The sequence below is a fragment of the Rousettus aegyptiacus genome, unplaced genomic scaffold (assembly GCF_014176215.1).
Source record: "Rousettus aegyptiacus isolate mRouAeg1 unplaced genomic scaffold, mRouAeg1.p scaffold_m13_p_4, whole genome shotgun sequence".
Lineage (NCBI taxonomy): Eukaryota > Metazoa > Chordata > Mammalia > Chiroptera > Pteropodidae > Rousettus > Rousettus aegyptiacus.
In genome coordinates this window covers 53,008,073-53,028,053 of record NW_023416307.1, presented here as the reverse complement: position 1 = coordinate 53,028,053, position 19,981 = coordinate 53,008,073, and the positions used below count along the sequence as shown (strand labels likewise).

General features: G+C 36.0%; 1 protein-coding gene across 3 annotated transcripts in view; it reads left to right on the top strand.

Moving 5' to 3' along the window:
* Positions 1-19,981, top strand: part of SEC22A (SEC22 homolog A, vesicle trafficking protein) — a 54,298-nt gene continuing 34,317 nt past the window's right edge. The window contains exons 1-2 of one of the 3 annotated variants that reach the window (XM_016159380.2): positions 1-83; positions 9,345-9,545. In XM_016159380.2, coding sequence (XP_016014866.2) covers positions 9,364-9,545 — 182 coding nt within the window. In that variant the 5' untranslated portion in view covers positions 1-83; positions 9,345-9,363. Of the gene's footprint in view, positions 84-123; positions 256-277; positions 3,035-9,344; positions 9,546-19,981 lie in introns of those variants that run through there. The other 2 variants (XM_036219066.1, XM_036219067.1) reach the window with 2 other exon arrangements.

Sequence of the window (19,981 nt, the reverse complement as noted above, 5' to 3'; positions counted from 1 at the left end):
GCTGCCCCGCGGAAAGGCCACGCCCTGGCTCCACAATGCACTGCGGGCCGCGTCACTCAGAGCGGCGGGTACCGGCGTGGCAGGTACGGCCCGGCCCCTCCCATTCCTCATTCCTACCCTCTCGGGGTCGCTCGAATTTTACCTGGCCGCTCCCCTCCGTGCCTGCCTCCCGCCACGGCCCTGGGCATCTGCAGACCTACCCTAGGGCAGGAATCAAGCCCTTGTCGTGGGGGCAGGAGCAGGGTGTCGTTGGAGGCAAGGAGCTCTGGAGGGGCGGGATTGCTGGGACTTAGTCCCCTTCAACTTTTTGGGTCTGTGGGGCCTCGTGGACGGCTGTTGTCCCTCGGTTGATGTTCCCTGGGTATTGGGCACTGGAATGGGGGCCCGAAAGGGAAGGACATTGGCTCTGGGATGCCAGGGTAGAAGGCATTCCCTGGCGTCCAGGTATCAGAAACACTGTGATCCACCTAGGCTCTTAAGTGCCCCAGAGAGCCTGGCGTGGCATTTCCTATTTTAGTCAGGGTGAGATTTGAACCAGTGGCTTACTTTGCGTTTTGTGGGCATTGAATGAGCATTGAACCCAGAAATTTGCCCTCGTTGGCTCTCGGAATCTTCTTAAGGCCCTGTTAATGGCTCTTTGGCAACGATGTGGCATAGAGACCTGAGCAATTGGCTCAACAGATGGAAGAGGGCTCCGAAAAAGGAGAGCGAGCCCTAGCCGACTTTAATCTTTCAGCCAGTGAAAGCAGCTTTGGGCATGCTGTTCTTCCTTATCCTCCTGGGTCATCTACCTGAGGGCAGTTGGTGAGCTTGAGATCCAGTCCCTCCTATGCCTTTTCAGCCAATGAAAAGCCCAGGGCTAAAGTCAATCGCCCTACGAGAGATGTTGGGATCCCAGCTAACAGGTGGTACAACCACAAAACTGAATCACATTCCTGGTTACTGGCATTTGCTCATGTGCTGATAGAAGGAATTAAGCAGTACCTCAAACAGTATCTACAATATCTGGTATATGATGGTTGTACTTCAGTATTTGAATCTGATATCTGTGACCATACCCTAAGTTAATGGGACATCTGGGATTTCCTATGTTGAGAACCATGATCTCAGTTCAGTGCCTCTTTTAGTGTCTCATTGATTTTTAAAAATCTAAAGATATTTTATATTGGTGTATGAAAGAAGCCTAGGTCTTATCAAAGAGGAGTCCATGTGACCTCTTTAGGAAGTTGAGTAAGAAGCTCGATATGTTGAGAGGCAGTTTCTCATGAGGTGGTTAGAGTTAGAGCTGAATTCACATCTGTCACTTGCTAGTTTAGGGATTGAATAAATTAACCTTTCTGAGCTTGAATTTCCTCAAAGGTAAAATGGAACTGATAAAACTTCCTCACAGGTTATTGGAAGGCTTACTTGAGATAATGTGTATAAAGTGCCTGGTAAATAGAGGGTAGTCAAATAATAATAATAGCAAACACCACTGCACTTTCAGTCTGCAAGGCAGTGTTTCGGGTTCTTTATGTGTTCCTTTGAGGTAGATACTATTAGCATCTTTAAAATAACTCTATTAGATAGATACTATCAGTAGTCAAAATTCACAGGTGAGAAAATTGAATATAGAAAGACAAAGCTTGCCCAAGTTTACACAGTGCATGGTGTAGCCAGTTTTTGAACCTGGGCAATCTGATTCCAGAGTCCATCCTGTTTACTAAAATACTATACTGCCTCTTAAAGAAAATGTAAGCTGGTCTTTTATTATTGTCCCAAAATGATTAGCTAGTTTCTGTATTCCTGGGTTCTTGCCCTGGTTGGTTTTAGGAGACTGATGTAGCCCAGTGATGTAGAGATAACAGGAACTTAGGTCTAAGCACTGCTTATGCCATGTATTAGCAGTGTGACATGGAGAGAGGGAGCCTCCGTTTCCTCATCTGTAAAATGAAAGTTATTCTTACCTCACTGTTTGTAAACTGTGAGGTACATAAATGTTGGGGGCCCTGTCCCTAAATATGGATAATCTCTCTGGAGCCTGAGGTCTTGTACATAGTGTATAGTGTAGGCACCTATAATAGGAGTGATAAAGGCTGCTGGAGAGGTTGCAGGGGAAGAGCAAGCTACAAAATAAATTCTGGTTGTCCTTGCCCTTTCCACTTTTCCTCTTAAAGCCCTGTTTCCCAAGTGCCTTCCTGCTAACCTGTAGTTATGTAAAGACCTTCCCTTTCTCTCCATCTTGCCCCTACCCCGTGCATTGCAGTTACTATAGCTTTCTCTGCAAATAACACTCTCCTTTTCACAGATCTCTGTGACCACTTTTAATAAAATAGTATGTATCAAGGCAGTGTTTCCAAAATTTTGGTACCGTCAGATAGACAAGATAATTTGAATGAAAGCACATGAACATTTAAAAACATTCTTCAAAATTATCAGACACATTTGCATGAAACCCGAAAAGTTCTCTATTTTAATTTAAATTAGGAGAAAAACCTAACACCTCAAAACCGATTTCACAGATACTATTGCTAAAGATAGGGCAAAAATAAGTCAAATGAAAGACCTATATTAGGTAAATAATAGTATAGGTGGGATGCAGATATGACTGAAGTTTGGGAAATAATGAACTAAAATAAAATATGAATGATTAACCCACTATGAAATGTTTTTATCTTAAAAGAGGCAGTTATGAAAGCATCTTGCCAGAAAGTAAATATAAAATATATGTTGCATTTTGTTTATCACTTTTTAAGAGATTGCCTTCCTGGTACCGTGGGCTCACAATCATAACTATACCACAAGGTTCTAAAGAAGAAAGGTCAGCATCTTGCATCTGAAAGGTTGCTAACCACTGCTATAGTAGTTTAGCATTTGGGGAGTTTCTTTTTCTGAGCCTTTACGTAAGTATTTACCCCAATCTACCTAGTTTCCAATTGGGGCTTTTTCTTCTAGCAGTTGATACTAGGGAGGAGATATACAGGCCAGTACTCAAGATTCCCTGAGTTTTCTGCTTCTGTTTAAAGGCATGCGTAATATTCTTCCAGTGTTAAAGGTGAGAGAAAATGGACCAGTGACCTAAAAATGCATTTATGGCCCTGATAAAACTACTACTGCTCCTAAATCTTTATATCTATCTCTGTAATTGGCAAGTGTTTTAATTTCTTGCTTTCTCTGGTTCCCACTGGCTCTTCCTTGGTTTTTCTGACCATCACCTTGCCTGGACTCTAAGAGGACGCTAACTGTAGCTTGGCCTTGATCTGGACAAATTCCTCTTTCTACTAGCACAGTCCAGATAAGATGAGAGGTTTTGTGTTCAGTTTTTAAGGAACTGCATTAAGAATCCATGGTAAAAGGAACAAAGTGTGTGTGGGGGAGGGGGATATTTACCAAATTGGTAGAGGAGGGAGTGCTTATCCTAAGGTGATTCTATAAATTAGTCAAGCCTGGCATTGTTCATTGGACACTCATCTCAGTTTCTTTTGCTAGTTAACTGGTTTTGATGCTAGGTCAAATGACTCTGGGAAGAAGAGACCTTTTTTCAGATAAACCTTATATTCTAATAAATAGAAACAATTCTCTAACAACCTTTTAAGAATTTTGACATGGAATATCACTGTGTTTTTGGTTACAAGCCTAAATGTATGTATTAGGAATATCTGAAATAAGTTTATCTAACCATAGTTTTCCAATTAGTAAGATGGTAGGCAGTGCAGCTTGCATTGTGTGCACTCTTTTCATCTGAATTTCTTTAATTCTGGACTGATGGTAAGAGCTAATATCTGGCGTAGTCCCTGGAATATAGTATATACTGTAAATATATATATATATATATAGCTGAATAAATTAGAAGATCTAATTGGCTTTGTTAAGTGAGTCATGAGTTAGGCAGTATTCCATCTAGCAATTAGAAGAATGCTCCAAGAGGCTGTACAGAAAGAGAGTTGGGACTAAGAAGTTAAGAGCAGGTTATTTTAGACAAGTACAGGCAGGGGTTCTTACCAGACAGATTGCCTCACTAGTGTAGATCAGGAAATTCCACACCCTGGGTGAGGCTGAAACTGCAGTTAAGTTCTGTATTTAATCTAGGTTTCTTATCTGGACTTTTAGCACAAGTGATGCCATTTTGGCCCATGGCTTTTCTTTTTATACTCAATAAATGTGTACTAAATGAATGGAATTTACAGGTTGGTGTTCTTTTCTCAGTATATGTTTTAGGAAGTATGAATCATATCTTTCTGTCTTTCAAGTCAAAGAAGAAAAGAGTAACTTTGAAGATTACATGAAAGTTGGCACCCAACAATAAAGATAATTTCTAATATTAATGTCGGGATCCTAGAGAGATCAGGCACAAAAGAATGCAGTCTATTTTTAAGTACTGAGTATATAGATGCTTGGAAACTATAGGTCACAACCCTGCCTTCATATTATTCCAGGAGTGATCCTTGTATTTCAGTGTACTTCTGTAAAGATAAAAGTTTTATATTTAAATACTAAGTGCTAAATGATATGAAGTAAGACCCTGTCCTACTTTCTTACATTTAGGCTAAATGTTGCAATTGTGGTTTAATGATTAAATAAAAGTTTAACAGTTTTTAAAAAGATTATAATATAGATATCATCCCTTGAAAGATCAGTTTTCTCTTGCTTCTGCTTTTAGAAGATAAAAGAAACTGGTTGAATAGGGAAAAAAAATTATTTGAATATGTCATATTGGAATCTTAGTTCAAAGATTCCTTTATGGTAAGTCTAATTTAATTCCTACTGGGTTTTTCTTCCTTTTAAGTAAATAAAGGAGAAAATTATTAATGGATAATGGCATATTAATACCTATCTATTCCTCTCACTTCCTCATGAAAAGAGGAAAAGGGGGATTAAATTTAGTGCATTAGCTTTATTTGGGTTATTTTTTTATTGTCAATCAGTTACCAACGTGAATGGGTAGTCAGATTTTGACTTTACATAGCAAAGAATACTAGGGACTAGTGATTTCCAAACTCGTTATCAGTTGATTTTCTGTGGCATTTTTTGGTATATTTTTGATATATAACTAAAAATATCCAACCTGTAGAGAATTTTTATAAGATTTTATTTGAGCCAAAACTGACAACAATTGCTGGGAAGCAAAAGTGAAAATGCTTTGGAAAATGAGTTTTGCAGCTTCTTTTATGCATTTGAAATTGAGGAAGAATGTAAGGAAGATTACATGGAGGTGGGAGAAGGCAAGGCAGGGATAGAATTACAGAATAGCTAACAGGATTATGTGTTCTCTTGAGGGTGGTTATTTCAAAGTTATGTTAACCTAGATGCACTGAATCAGTGGACAGGTCTTGCTTAAGGCAAAGATAAACCTTTTACTAAAAAAGTTATATGCCTGAGGCATGAATTTATGATCAGATCACTCTGTGAGGATACTTTCCAGAGAACCCCTTTTTTGTCTACACTCATTCAGTTTTTCATTTTTGGAATGAGATAATATTGACCTTGCTGAACTTTACGTAGCAAGTAAAGATTGATAGAATAGCATGAAAAAAGCCTATGAAATTGTTATCAAATTTTTCAGTTTTCATCAGTTGCCCGTACTGCTAGTGAAGGAGGAGCACTTAGTGTTCTAATGGTTCTGACAGAAAAGAGTTATCACTTAATTTTACACTGTGAACATGTTTTAATTCAATATTCTAAAATGTATGATCTTTAGACAGTAAACATAGTAATTACCCAGGGAATTTGTTAAAAATGGAAGATTCTCAAGCCCCACCTTATCATCAATGGATCCGAATTTTTTGGAGGTGGGCCCAGAAATTGCATTTCTTTTTTTAAATTCATGGACTTTTTTTATTAAAATTTTTTTCAATTACATTAACATTTAATGTTATATTTGTTTCAAGATACAGTATGGTGGTTAGACATTTATGTTAACTCCTTGTTGAAAAGCAATTCCCCTGATAAGTCTAGAACCCACTTAATACTATACTGTACATAGTTATTACAACATTATTGACTATATTCTCTGTGCTGTACTTTACACCCCCATGACTATTTCGTATCGCCAATTTGTACTTCTTAATCCCTTAGCCTTTTTCACCCAGCCCTTCAATACCCTTCTCATCTAGCAACCATCAAAATGTTCTCTGTATCTATGAGTTTGTTTCTGTTTTGTTTGTTCATTTATTTTGTTTTTTAGATTCCACATGCAAGTGAAATCATATGTTATTTGTCTTTCTCTGATTTATTTCACTTAGTGTTATTCCCTCTAGGTCCATCCACGTTGTCACAAATAGTAAAATTTCATTCTTTTTTATGGTCGAGTAATATTCCATTGTATATACGTACCACATCTTCTTTATCCAGCTGTCTATTGATGGACACTTAGGTTGCTTTTGTATCTTGGCTTTTGTAAAAAATGCTGCAGTGAACAAAGGGGTGCATACATCTTTTCAAATTTGTATTTTGTATTTCTTTGGATAAATAATCTAAAGTGGAAATGCTGGGTCATATGGTAGTTCTATTTTTAATTTTTTGAGGAACCGTCACACTGTTTTCCATAGTGGCTACACCAGTTTGCAATCTTCGCCAAATTTATTGTTTGTTGATTTATTGGTGATGGCCATTCTGACAGGTGTGAGGTAGTATCTCCTTGTGGTTTTAATTTGCATTTCTCTGATGATTAGTAACAGCATCTTTTCACATGTCTGTTGGTCATCTGTATGTCCTCTTTGGAGAAATGCCTATTTAGGTTCTTTGCCCATTTTTTAATTAGTTTGTTTGGATTTTCTTGGTGTTAAATTGTATGTGTTCATATATTTTGGATATTAACTCCTTATTGAATGTATTATCGGCAGATATCTTCTTCCATTTAGTAGGTTGTCTTTTCATTTTGTTGATGATTTCCTTTGCTGTGCAAAAACTTTTTAGTTTGATGTAGTTTTATTTGTTTATTTTTTCTTTTGTTTTCCTTGTCCAAGGAGACATCCGAAACATAACACTGAGCTCAGTGTCAGGAATTAACTGCCTGTATTTTCTTCTAGGAGTTATGGCTTCAAGTCTTAACACTTAAGTCTTTAATCCATTTTAAGTTTATTCTTGTATATGTTGTAAGAAAATGGTCTAGTTTCAGTGTTTTACATGTATCCAGTTTTTTCAACACCATTTATTGAAGAGACTCTCTTTACCCCATATATTCTTGCCTCTTCTGTCATAGATTAATGACCATATAAGCACAGGTTTATTCCTGGGCTCTCTATTCTGTTCCATTGATATATGTGTCTGTTTTTATGCCAGTACTGTTGCTATCTTCATTACTATAGCCTAGAAGTATAGTTTGGTATCAGGTAGTGTGATGCCTCCAATTTTGTTCTTTCTCAAGATTGCTGTGGCTCTTCAAGGTCTCTTATGGCTCTATATAAATTTTAGGAGTATTTGTTCCATTTCTGTGAAAAAATGCTGTTACTCTTTCAATAGGGATTGCATCGAGTCTATAGATTGCTTTGAGTAGTATGAACATTTTAACGAAGTTAATTCTTCTTATCCATGAGCACAGTATAACCTTTCAATGTTTATAGTTTCCTGAGTACAGATCTTTTACCTTTTTTAGTAAATTTATTCCTAGAGATTTTTTTTTAAATGCAGTTGTAAATGGGATTATTTTCTTAATTTTTCTTTCTGATAGTTCATTATTCATGTATAAAAATGCAACCTGTTTCTGAATCTTACTTTTGTACCCTGCTCCTTTACTGAATTCATTTATTGATATTTTTTGTGGAATCTTTAGAGTCTCTCTATGGTATCATGCCATTTGTTAATGATGACAGTTTTACTTCTTCCTTTCCAATTTTGATGCCTTTTATCTTTTTCTTGTCTGATTGCTGTGGCTAGGACTGCCAATACTATGTTGAATAAAAGTGTTGTCTTGTTCCTGATATTAAGGGAAACAGTTTTAGCTTTTAGCCATTTAGTATGTTGGCTGCGAGTTTGTCATATATGGTCTTTATCATGTTGAGGTATGACCCTCTCTTCCCACTTGTTGAGAGTTTTAATCATAAATGTTTGCTGGGCTTTTTTGCATCTATTTATATGATTATACGATTTGTATCCTTAATTTTTTGTATGTGGTGTATCATGTTAGTTGATTTGTGGATATCAAATCAACCTTGTATCCCAGGAGTAAATCTCACTTGATCATGGTGTATGATCTTTTTAATATAGTGCTGAATTCAGTTTGCTAATATTTTGTTGAGGATTTTTGCATCTATGTTCATCAGGGATAGCAGCCTATAATTTTATTTTATTTTTTTGTAATGTCTTTGGTTTTGGAATCAGGGTAATGCTGTCCTTGTAAAATGAACTTGGGAGTCTTTCCTCCTCTTGCTGAACACTTTTAGCCTTTTCTTGTCTGGGAGAGATCTGCATTTCTAACCAAACTTCCAACGGTTTTTATACAAGCTAACATTTGAAAACTATATATTTTTTATCAAACTTTGACTTACCTGATTTCTTTTGGACTCAGGCTTATGTAGTCCTTTTACTTATTTTTGTAAAGCATGATCAGAATCTAATAAAATAGGCCATTATTTTTTGCTTTCTGGTAGAAAGATCGAGAATAGTATTGAAACCAGTATTCTTTTAGCTTTAAGATTTATTTTAAAATTAAATATTTTTTTCTGATTATAGAAGTAGTACATGCCCATTGTGAAATATGAAAATTTAGGAAATTATAAAATGATAATCATATTTCCTGGAGATAAGCATTTTTCTGATTTTGATATGTTTCCTTCCAGTATCTGTTTCTCCATTTATTCCTCCCTTCTTCCTTCTTTTTATCTCTGGAAAACATCATTTGCAGTTTTAATCCTGCTTTCCCCCCCCCCTACCAAACATATAAGCATTTTACCACATTATTAAACTATTTTTCATAAATATAATGAATGTTTGCTTTTTGCATTATTTTTCATCATATGGGTATACTATAACAGGAGTGTACCATCCTCCTGTTACTGGATGTTTGGTTATTTTCAGTTATTTCTGTGAAAGGATTTTTTTTCTTTAAAATTTTATCTGAATTTAATTAGTTTCCTTAGGATATTTAATTTTTTTGTGGTCAAAGAAAATAAATATTTTTAAACTCTGTTGAATATTGACAAATTGTTTTAAGAATGGTGTTTATTCAAATATTTACTTCTGCTTATACTTTTGAGAATGCCAGAAAGAAGCAAGTATTATATTTTTTAAAGCTATTTGTTAAGGAAATCATAGGAAGTTGTTTTGTTTAGTATGTCTTTGATTATTGGTGAGTCGAACATTTTTGCACTGTTTATCAGCTTTGGCTTTAATTTTCTATCTAACCCAAATTATTTATTTTGTTTTAGGTCTTCTCTGTCAGTTGAAATGTCTACAATTTTATCTGCCTCAGTCATTCGTGTCAGAGATGGACTGCCACTTTCTGCTTCTACTGACTATGAACAAGGCACGGGCGTGCAGGAGTGCAGGAAGTATTTTAAAATGCTCTCGAGGAGGCTTGCTCAGCTTCCTGATAGATGTACACTGAAAACTGGACATTATAACATTAAGTAAGACTTCAGCTTGCTTCATGAAAATAACTTGCTTTGTTGTCATTTTAGTGAAATTTAAGTGGTTACAATAGAAATTAATGTTTGTTTAGTTTACTTGATTAAAAACTTGTTTAAGTCAAGAATCGTGTGGTTCTGAACTTATACTAAATAGTACTCATCATTTTATCATCCTTTTTGCAGTTTCTCTGTGTTTATATCTGGCTTTAGAAAAATGTATAGTTTTACAGATCACAGAGATTTCATCTTATAAGTCGATCACTTGGTATTTATTGATGTTCTTACATATGCCATAGGAAATATAAAAAATCTTGCATAATACCTGTTCTCAAAGAACTTAAGTTTACCTTCTAGTGAGAGGGGATAACATCCATCACTATTTATTGTACATAAAGAAAGTAAAACTGTGCAGTGGGCTAGATGGTGACTCTGTGGTGCTCAGGAGCCTCTCTGATAGGGTTACCTTTGAACAGAGACCTAAAAGATGAGAGAGAAAGCAGTCATATGGATGCTATAGATGAAGAGCAAGGCAGAGGTAACAGCCAGTGTAGAAGGCCTCTGATACAGATTAAGGAATGGAAAGAAAACTAGAGGTGCTGAAGCAGTTTGAACAATTAGTAGAGAGACAGAAGGCGAGGCTAGAGAGGTAGGAGTGGGACAGGTTAGGTAGGGCCTTCTAGGCTGTGAGGAGTTGGATTGAGTCTAATGCAGTAGGAAGCCACTAGAGAGTTTTAAGCTGGAGAGTTATATAATTTCATTTTTGAGTAGATCATCTTGGCTGCTTTATGAATAATGAGATCTAAGGGAGAAAAAGTAGAAGCAGAGAGATTATTCAGGACAGGGGCCTCCAACTCCAACCCCCGAGCTATGGACTAGTACCAGTCCGTGACTTGTTAGGAACCTGGCCACAAAGGAGGTGAGCAGCAGGCAGGCAAGCAAAGCTTCATCTGTATTTGTAGCCACTCCCCAGCACCAGTATCATCGCCTCAGCTCCACCTCATATCATCAGATATTAGATTCTCATAGGTACACCAGTCTCCGGTGTCAAAAAATTGCGGACCGCTGATTTAGGAGACTTAGAAACGTTAAGGCAGAGGTGATTCTTATAATTTGAATGGCAGTGATAATGATGAGAAACGGTTGGATTTCATAAAGAAATGTTCTTTATGAATCAAAATGAGATGTGAGGGAAAGAGAAGAATCAAGAGTCACCTCTAGATTTTTACCTTGAGGAACTGGATAGATAATGGGGCTGAAATGAGCAAGACTGGAAGGTAAGTGTTTCAGTGGTAAAAATCAAGAGTTGTTTTTGGACATGTTAAGTCTGAGATGCCCCTTAGACATACAAGAGACGCTATCAGGTAGGTAACTGGATGTGTAAGTCTGAAGTTTAGTGAAGAACAAGTATGGAGATTTAGATTTGGGAGTCAGCTTACAATATGTTATTAAAACCATGGGAATAGATAAGACCACCTTGGAGAGCATACACATGAAACAATGAAAGCACAGTTAATTCCTGAGCAGTTGGTTATTGATTGTGCATACAGTATGAAATCAGATAAGAACAAGGTCCTTGTGGAATATAATGAAGAGAGGGCTTCATAATTGAGATAAGACATGAGCCATATCCTGACGAATTATTAAGATTTGGCTAACGCAGAGAGGTGGGCATTCCAGGTATAAGGAGGAGAGGCAGAATAATAAAGAACGGTAGTCACGTTAACCGGCTTGGCCTGGTCAAGGAATGGTGATCTAGGGATAGTTGTGGGAAATGTGTGATAATTAATAAGGGGCCAGATCCTGGATATCCCTCAAAGTTCAGATGAGAGATGTCACTTTGATGTAATTGGTTATGGGAAGTTGTTACTGCAGATTTGATGGAAGTGACCTGATAAAAAAACAATGCTGGGGCAGTGGAATATGGGGTGAAATGGAAAGTCTGAGAGGAGAGTGGTTTACATAATTAGGGCCTGAACTAGTCAAATACAAGTGCAAATGCAAATGCCAGCCATAAATAAAGACATTTCAAAAGAAGAAATGGTTAAGAGTGGCAAGATGAAGTACCAGAGATGAGGAGAAGGAAGGAACAAAGATGACTGAAACCTTAGAATTGGAAAGGGTTGCATGTGGCAGGGTGAGGAAGAAGAGCCAGATAATGAAATTCCATTTTAATTGAGGTTTTGACAAGGCAATCCAGTTGAGGTGGGATAGAGATTTTGGAATTATTCATATAGAAGTTGAAACTGTCAGAGTCAAAACACCCACTGAGTTCCTAAGAGACCCAGAATAGAACCTTAGAGAATGTCCATAATTACTCAGATTGCCTGCATAATGAGCCGTTAACCTTAATTGGGTTTCTAAGGGCTTAACTGGAAATTGATGGTGGTGGCGAATATATATAAAATGATGTCTTAGCCTACTGCTATGTTTTAAGAGTCAAAAACTTGAAACATTTTAACATTTTGTTCAATAGTCAGGCTTTTTTAGTGCCCTGGATCATTATTCTGAGTTTTAGTTATTGTTATTGTATAGCACTGTAAACAGATGTCAACATTATAGAAGATTGACTTGAATATAGTTTATTAATTCTGAAAGATATCTAGACTTAAATAAAAAAACAAAGATAACTTTTTGCAAATACTTTTTGTTCCTCTACCTTATTCTCTTAAAAGAAGAGTAGAATGTAGTAACATTTTTAACATCCCTCCAATTCTGTTTGTTGTGAATTCAATTTACAAAAAAAAAAAAAATGATTCAAGAGTACAGGTAAGAGAATTCTATGAAGGAAAAAATAAAGGCAGGAGAATAATAAACAAGTAGCATTTAATTCTGGAGATACAAACTATGTAGTCCATTAATTGTTAGGGCTACAACATTGCTTCTAGCTTCCTTGTGGCCAAAACAAAGGGCATAATGGATCATTTACAGGATTCACAGTGTCCATTGGATCAAAACATTGCTTTTCGTATTACTGAGATCTGATATACATGAAAAGGGACAGCATTTGGGTAGCATTTGTTCAGCATACATAACAATGAGCTTTTTATGATATTTATTATAATATGCCTTTCTATAAGCAAATAGCATGATGCAAAAAGCAATTTTATAAATTTAGGAGTGGGATAAATCAGCAGAGGTCTGATCTGGCCTGATCTAAGAATGCAATTTAGAAACGTTTAAAAGAATAAATAGGTTACATGGCCTTCAGAACGCATAGAAAAGCCTCTATGCATGTTATTTTTGTAGCCAAGTTCAAAAAAAAGATTAAACAGAATTTTTCATTCTACTTCTTGACAAGAACCTGGATTTTATATATTTTCTATCATTGATTAGAGGCCTTGATCATTGGTTTCTAGTTTATCGAGGTTGTTATACTATATGACAAATTTAGACAATATATAAAATTGGGAATTTATGTGTGTTACCTGACTTAATTAAAGTTCTCATGTGACACCTCTTCTTCTAACCATGACTTTGCCAGATAAAAGTCACAGATCTGCAGTAGTAGTTTTACAGCATAGCCTGAAACTGGCACCAGGCTGCCAGTCTGCTTTCCTAGCCCTGTTTCTCCATGCTTCTCTTTCCTTCAAAGCCCCATTTATAGTCTACTTTTGAATCACCTTTCTCATCACCGCTATTTCTCAAATGATCTCACTTCCTTCACAGATCACTTGTAGAACTCGAGTGACTTTTTTATATTTTTTCTTATTTTTAATTTATTTTTTATTTCCGTAGCTTTTCTCTATATCTGCATTGTTGATATAGAGATAACTGATCTGTTCTGACTTATATTATTTTTGATTTCTCATCAATTAGCATTGTGGTTTTCAAATTTGTATAGAAATTGATTTGCTCTTTGCAGAATACCACTGAGATCCAAAACAAAGTAACTGAGTGTATAATTATGTGCAAAGTCAGATGGTACCTCACATTAGATTCTAGTTGAATACGTAAAAGAAGAAAAAAATTTTTTCAGAAAAAAAATTAGAGTTTTATTTAAAATTGAGAAAATTTAATTTTTTTTCCTTGTGTATTGGGGAAATGATGAACATCATATTGTAGCAACTGAATAACTTAGTTCAGCTAATAAAGCACATTCTGTGGAGCATGGCTTGTACTGCGACTATGCTTGCACATACAGTAGTTACTCAATGAGGGATGATTGTTTTGAGAGTATAACGGTATTCAGAGTGCCATGGAATTAAGTCTTCTGTTTCTCCAAAATTCTTCAGGTTGGCTCGTTGGTTTTGGGCGGGGAGTGTGCATAACCCAATTTTGTGATTTCTTTTCACATTACACAGTGATGTGATTCGGTGTAAAATTTTAAGGAATTCGTCTCTTTCATAAGTTGAAAGATACTTTCTTTAAATTGTAATAGATATTTAATATATAAACATGTCACTACTTAGGAAACAACAATGACTAAAGTAATAATTATGAACCATATGAAAATTAAGTTGTATGAGATCTTAAAACATTGACATAGTTGTACATTTTGAGATCTTTTTAAACATTGAGACACTGATATTATAAAGAGACAAACCCTTTTGGGGAGGCCATTCATACTCTTGTGAATTTTAGTGCAAGAAATAAAATTTCTTAGTTTTTACTGCAAATTCATTTGAAGTCTGATAATCTCTGTAAGCTTCATAGATTCTCTCCTTACTTGAAGATTCACTTTCTCCATATCTCTCCCCAAACTCTGCCTCTAGCCAGGAAGGCTATTGTAGGATTACCTGCCTTAAGGTTTTAGTTTTTGCCCATGATTTTCTTTTACTCTTTGGTGTTATTTTCTGATTATAGGAGTAACAATTTCAACAGTGATCCAGTACCTCTTATTGCCAGGCACTTTACATGTTGTTATTAAATTTTGCAAAAGCTCTGTGAATGGCTAATAAATACAGCTCTTTCCCATGGCTGAGGGCAGAAACACAACTCATACTAGCTTAAGCCAAAAAAGGGTCTTATCTCATTTCTCCAGTCTCTCTTCTTTTACAGATAAGAATTCTCCACATGTTGGCAAACACTGTATAGGTGGCTCCAGGCTTACTTCATTCCAGCTGAGCAACCCCTCCTCCTCCACGTTTCAAGAAAAGAACTTTATTGGCCATACTGTGTCATGGCCCATTTCTGGAGTAACATCGAGGACTTAGGGCTGAGATACTCTTATTTGGATCCAGGATTGCATGCCCACCTCTTTGATGGGCAGCTTTGTCACATAGAATAAGTAGTGGAGCTGGAGATAATTCCCCAAAGGGAAGGAGAGCAGGGAAGCTGGGCAGATAGCCATTACAGTACTACCACCCCTGTTTTACAGATGAGGAAACTGAGACTTAGGGATGTAAAGAAACTTGTTCAAACTTACAAAACTAATGAATTGTGTATCTGAACCACAGTCTTTTGGCTTCAGCATTCACATTATTCTCTGCTAAAAGAGTTACCTCCCTGTACCCTTGACCTCTCTCTTGACAGGGCACATTCCTGATTCTCCTAATTCTTTCCACTTTTTTAATGGAGAGAAAAATCAACTAGGGGAGAGAATTAAGTAAAACTACCCACCCCTCACCCCAACACACACACACACACACACACACACACACTTTTTTTGGTTGAGAAATAGTGAGGAATAGAATATGCATGAAGTCTAAAATTGATGAGACCTCATAGTCTCGTTGGAGATTAGGTGTTTGGTGGGGAGGGGACATGGCAGGAGAACAGCTACCAAATCTCTTGGGGGAAGAAAATAACCTGTGTATCCTACTTTCCTGTTTTGTCTCATTACTAGCATCATTTCTTTTTTTATATTGGTTATTTTAGGAAAATCTACAGCTTTTCAGCACCATATATGTTAAATAAGGTTTTACAAACTGGTCTAGGAACCTAATTACTCATACAGTTTCTGTGAGAAAATGAGTTCTAGGTGCTATAAACTTCTAGAATGCTAACCAATAAGTAAATTAGGGAATACCTGTGGTTGATTATCTAAACAAGTAAGGCTCTTTATTCTCTTGGGTGAGCAGGTGTTAGAGTTAGTGGGAAAGGGTGAACCAGGAGATAGGGTAAATCTGCAGAAAAGAATATGAAGGATGTGAAAGGCACATTTTGCTTGCTGTGTTTTATTCAAGACTCTGATGGTGTAATAACCTTTGACCACTTAAAATCATCTGATTCTCCTTTAGCTTCCTGTTATAAGTTGCTATCACCTGCCATGTTGCCTATTAATATTTTCTTATTTAGTGACTAAAATGGATCTTTATTCATGTAAGAGGAATGAATGAGAAAACGTGAAGTTTTTGGTAGAATGTTGCACATAGTAGATACACAGGGTTACTGAATTCTCTTTCAAGTTCTTATCTCCTTACTGTCCCATCGATGGCAAAATCCTGTTCTCACCTTGTTTTATATTAGATATATATGGTGATAAAATTCATAATGTATGCTCATCTTCATAATGTCAAACTTTTTTTTTTTTTAAGGCGAGGCAACCCTTGGTTGACCTTAAAGATTGCAAGGGCCTTGTCAGCTTACAATCTCTTATTTTTTTTATTTTTTATACCTCCAGCACCTGGTCTTCCTAGGCGGTCTCCCATCCAAGTATTAACCAAACCCAACCCCACTTAATGTCAAACTTTTTTATATTTAAAAGTTGAAATGCTTTTTCTTAGAGATCGATATTCAGCATGGAAGGTTTTATTTCAAAAGTAATATTTTCCTGAGCAATTTTAAGAGTAGATTAGAGATGGCATGTCCTACTGGAGAACTTTTCTTCACCCAAGAAAGCTATTAATTGGGCAAACGTGGCTATGAAGGGTGAGCACATTCTGTGTGTAATGGTACAATTGGAGAATGAAAATTGTATGTCATGCAAATATTAATTATTACTGTCTCAATTTATAAATAGTTTGCTATATACTTTATCATTTAGCATGCTACAAAATGCAGTTTTGTTTCCTTATCTTGTTTCAGATATCAGTGTTTTAAGTGCATTCCCAGTACTGTATTGCAAGTGCCTGGCAGTCAGGGACTTTTCCTTTGACATCAGAGTCTATAGAGTAGAATGCTTGGCATGTGCTAGGTGCTCTATTATTTGCTGTGGGGAAGATCATTGCTTTCATTAATTATTTAGTTTGGTGCAGCAGGTCAGAATTATCTTAATGTCAGTGTTTAATTGGTGATATGTAAAATTTCTTTGACAGTTCTGAAATAAAATTAGATGCCAGAAGAAGTTTAATTTTTAAAACTATTAATTTTTTTGGCCTTTAGGAATCACCTGAGGTATTCTGCTTAGATACATGATAGAATTAGCTTTTTAACAAAGTGGTTGAAGGGGAGTAAATCCCCCTTATCTGGAATTTGAATGTCTGCCAGCCTTACCTGTTCAAGACACACTTGATCCTGGAAGGCCCTAAAGAAGTTCCTAGAGTGTGTGCTGTGGAGAGGAACCAAAGATAAAATGAGATTGGATAAATTCCTTGGCCAGAAGAAAGGGAGTAGCTATAAAGATCAAACCTCATTGCTACCACAGCCCAAAACTGGAAGGAAAAAAAAAAAGCAAAAGGAAATTAGAGCAGAGTAGGAAGAAACAATGGCAACTTGAAAATTGTGCTCAAGATGGAGAAAAGAGGACTTTTTGTGTGTGAGAGGGTTAATAATGACTGTGTTGTAGAAGAGAGCAGACACACCGGTTAGACCTGTATATCCATCTTGAGCTACTCACTGCAGAGATGAGTAGTTCTACATGGCCCCTGAGAACTTCCCTCTCTTTAAAGTGTGGGGGCGGATGTTAAAGTCTTACTGACCTGAAGCTTTCTGGGCACACTGGAAGAGCAAGTGAAGTTCTACTCTCTCTGTCATTTAGTCAAGTGTTTATGGAGCTTCTGCTTTGTGTAGATACCACTAGGCTGTACAATTATCTGTGTACAAAATATCCAACAAATTAGTGTGTAAATGAGTGAGTGATACCATCTTCGTACTCATTCACTAGTTTATTTTATCCTAGACACAAAATATTTTAGGTGCTAAGATTATAGTGGTGAATTATACAGAAATCATCCCTGTTCTCATGGAAGATAGGTATTAGAAAGACGTTACAACAAATAAATGCATAAATACATAAATATATTACAAATTGGTTTAGGTACATGGAGAAAAATAACAGCTGCTATGATATAACTATAAGTGTGAGATCAATTTAAATTGTGTGCTCTAGGAGGGCATTTAAGTCCAAGAATTGAAAGATGAGTAAGAGTAACCAAATGAGAACAGGAGCATGGTAGTGGCCAGGCTGGGGACACCGAAAGTGGGAAGACAGAATTCGTGAAGCTTGTCAGATTGGAAGTTGGAAGGCTGGAGTGGACTGGTTTCCTTGAGGATCTGAAACGAGACCAGTGTGGCTGCAGTGCAGAGGGGAAGGAGTATGGTTGCACACGATAAAGTGGAGAAATGGCAGAGCTTCCCAAATATCCTTCTGATGCAAGTTCCACACCTCTCAAGATTCATTACTCTTAATTGGGGGAAAAAATAAAGATTGATTTGTGGCTTGGAAAAACTGAAAAAATGTTGATGAATTAGGACATAATCGGTTTATCTGTACCATAGGAAACTGGTGTTACGTTGTGGAATGAATAAAGACTTTGGAATAGACTCCCTAAAGATACTAACATACAATCTTAAGAGCTTCCTTTACTTCACATATAATTCTCTCATTAAATTTAGTGAAAATAAAGAGAAACCATTTAGGATAAACTGTCATGTAGGTGTCTGTCTTTCACTCTATTATTAATATGGAAATGCAGTAAAACTCTGCCATAATACAAAAAATGGAGTCTAAAAGCTTTAATCATATTATTGGAAGATAATGAAATAACTCCTAGTTAGCCATTTGGGAGTTTTTAGTGTGTGGAAGTCAATCACCAATTGTATTCTATCCCAGTTCAAATTATTCTCCAGTATATTTAAATGCCTAATAACATGTCAGAATTTTGATGATAGTAAAGATTTTTTTTGAAATGGTAAAATTACTTGTAGAAAAACATAGTTCGGCCTTTAATTTAGTTATTAATTTTATAGAAAAATGCAGTGTTATAGCTAAACTTTTTTGACTATGATCCATAAGAGAAACATTTTATTTGTGAACACCACCTATGTACAAATAGAAAACTGAAACAAATGTTTTATGAAACAATATCCATTCCAATATTTTCTGTTATATTCTATTTGAATTTTTAGGAAAATGCTGTAATTCACTAGACCAATTTTACAACCTAATGAGTTACAACTTGTAGTTTAAAAAACATTGCATCAAATGACTATGTACTAAGAAAGGAATTACAGGATATTCTAGAAGCATAAGATCAGTATGATTTTAAGAGATAATTAATATGTGACAACCCCACATCATTTGGCTGCCTGGGGTGGTCTTTAAAGAGGGAAGTAGGGAGGGAAGCAGGGTGGTAGGTAGGTAGATGGATGGATAGATAAATATGCACGTATATGCATAAACTCACTGCAAGGATGCACAAGAAATTAATAACGTGAGTTGCTTGAGGGACAGAGAACTGAGTATCTTTGGGCAGAGGTAGGGATAAGACACTTTAAGTACAGTGTTTCATTTTTCATTCTTTTAACCCTTGATTCGTGAATATATACTAAAAATTAAAATTAATAAATAAATTTTTCTTCATCATTAGAGCAAAGAGGGGGAAGGAGACTCTAATATGGACTAGAGTTTGGCAAAGATAGATAGGAGTTTTAGCCTATATGGTCTGTTTGCTGCCATTGATCTAGACCAGCTGTGTTGACAGTACTATAAAAGAATGTGTAAGTAACTCATTGAGAGGGTGAATTTGTTTCCTATGCTGTGCTTATAATGGGGGAGGGTATATACTTTATTCTAAAAAACCTTTTTCTTTTTCAATAAAACATGGTTAAACATTTCAGTGCTTAAAGTAGACATTTTTTTGTTTTAAAATTTTAACCTGTTATTTAGAAATAATTTAAAATTTACAGAAATGTTGTAAAAAAGGAAAAATAAAAATAATATCTATTCTCAGATTTACCTTTTGTATTTTACAGCATTTGTCTTATCATTTTACCTATCAACCTATATCTCTCTGACTGATTTTTTTCTGAACCAGTTGAGAGAAATTTACAAATACTATGTCCCTTTATTCCTAACTCCTTCAAAGTATATTTTCTAAAATTAGGGATATTCTCTTAACTATACTGCAGTTATCAGCTCTAGTGAATTTAATATGGATACCATACTTTTTTCTGATCTGTTGCCTGTTTCTCATTTTTGTCAGTTGACCCAGGAATGTCATTAATAGCATTTTTTTTTCCTCTTTCTGACACATAATCTAGACTAGGGTTAGGTATTTCATTTAGTTGTGTCGTTTTAGACTCCTTTGTTCAGAAACATTTCCAATCTTTTTTGC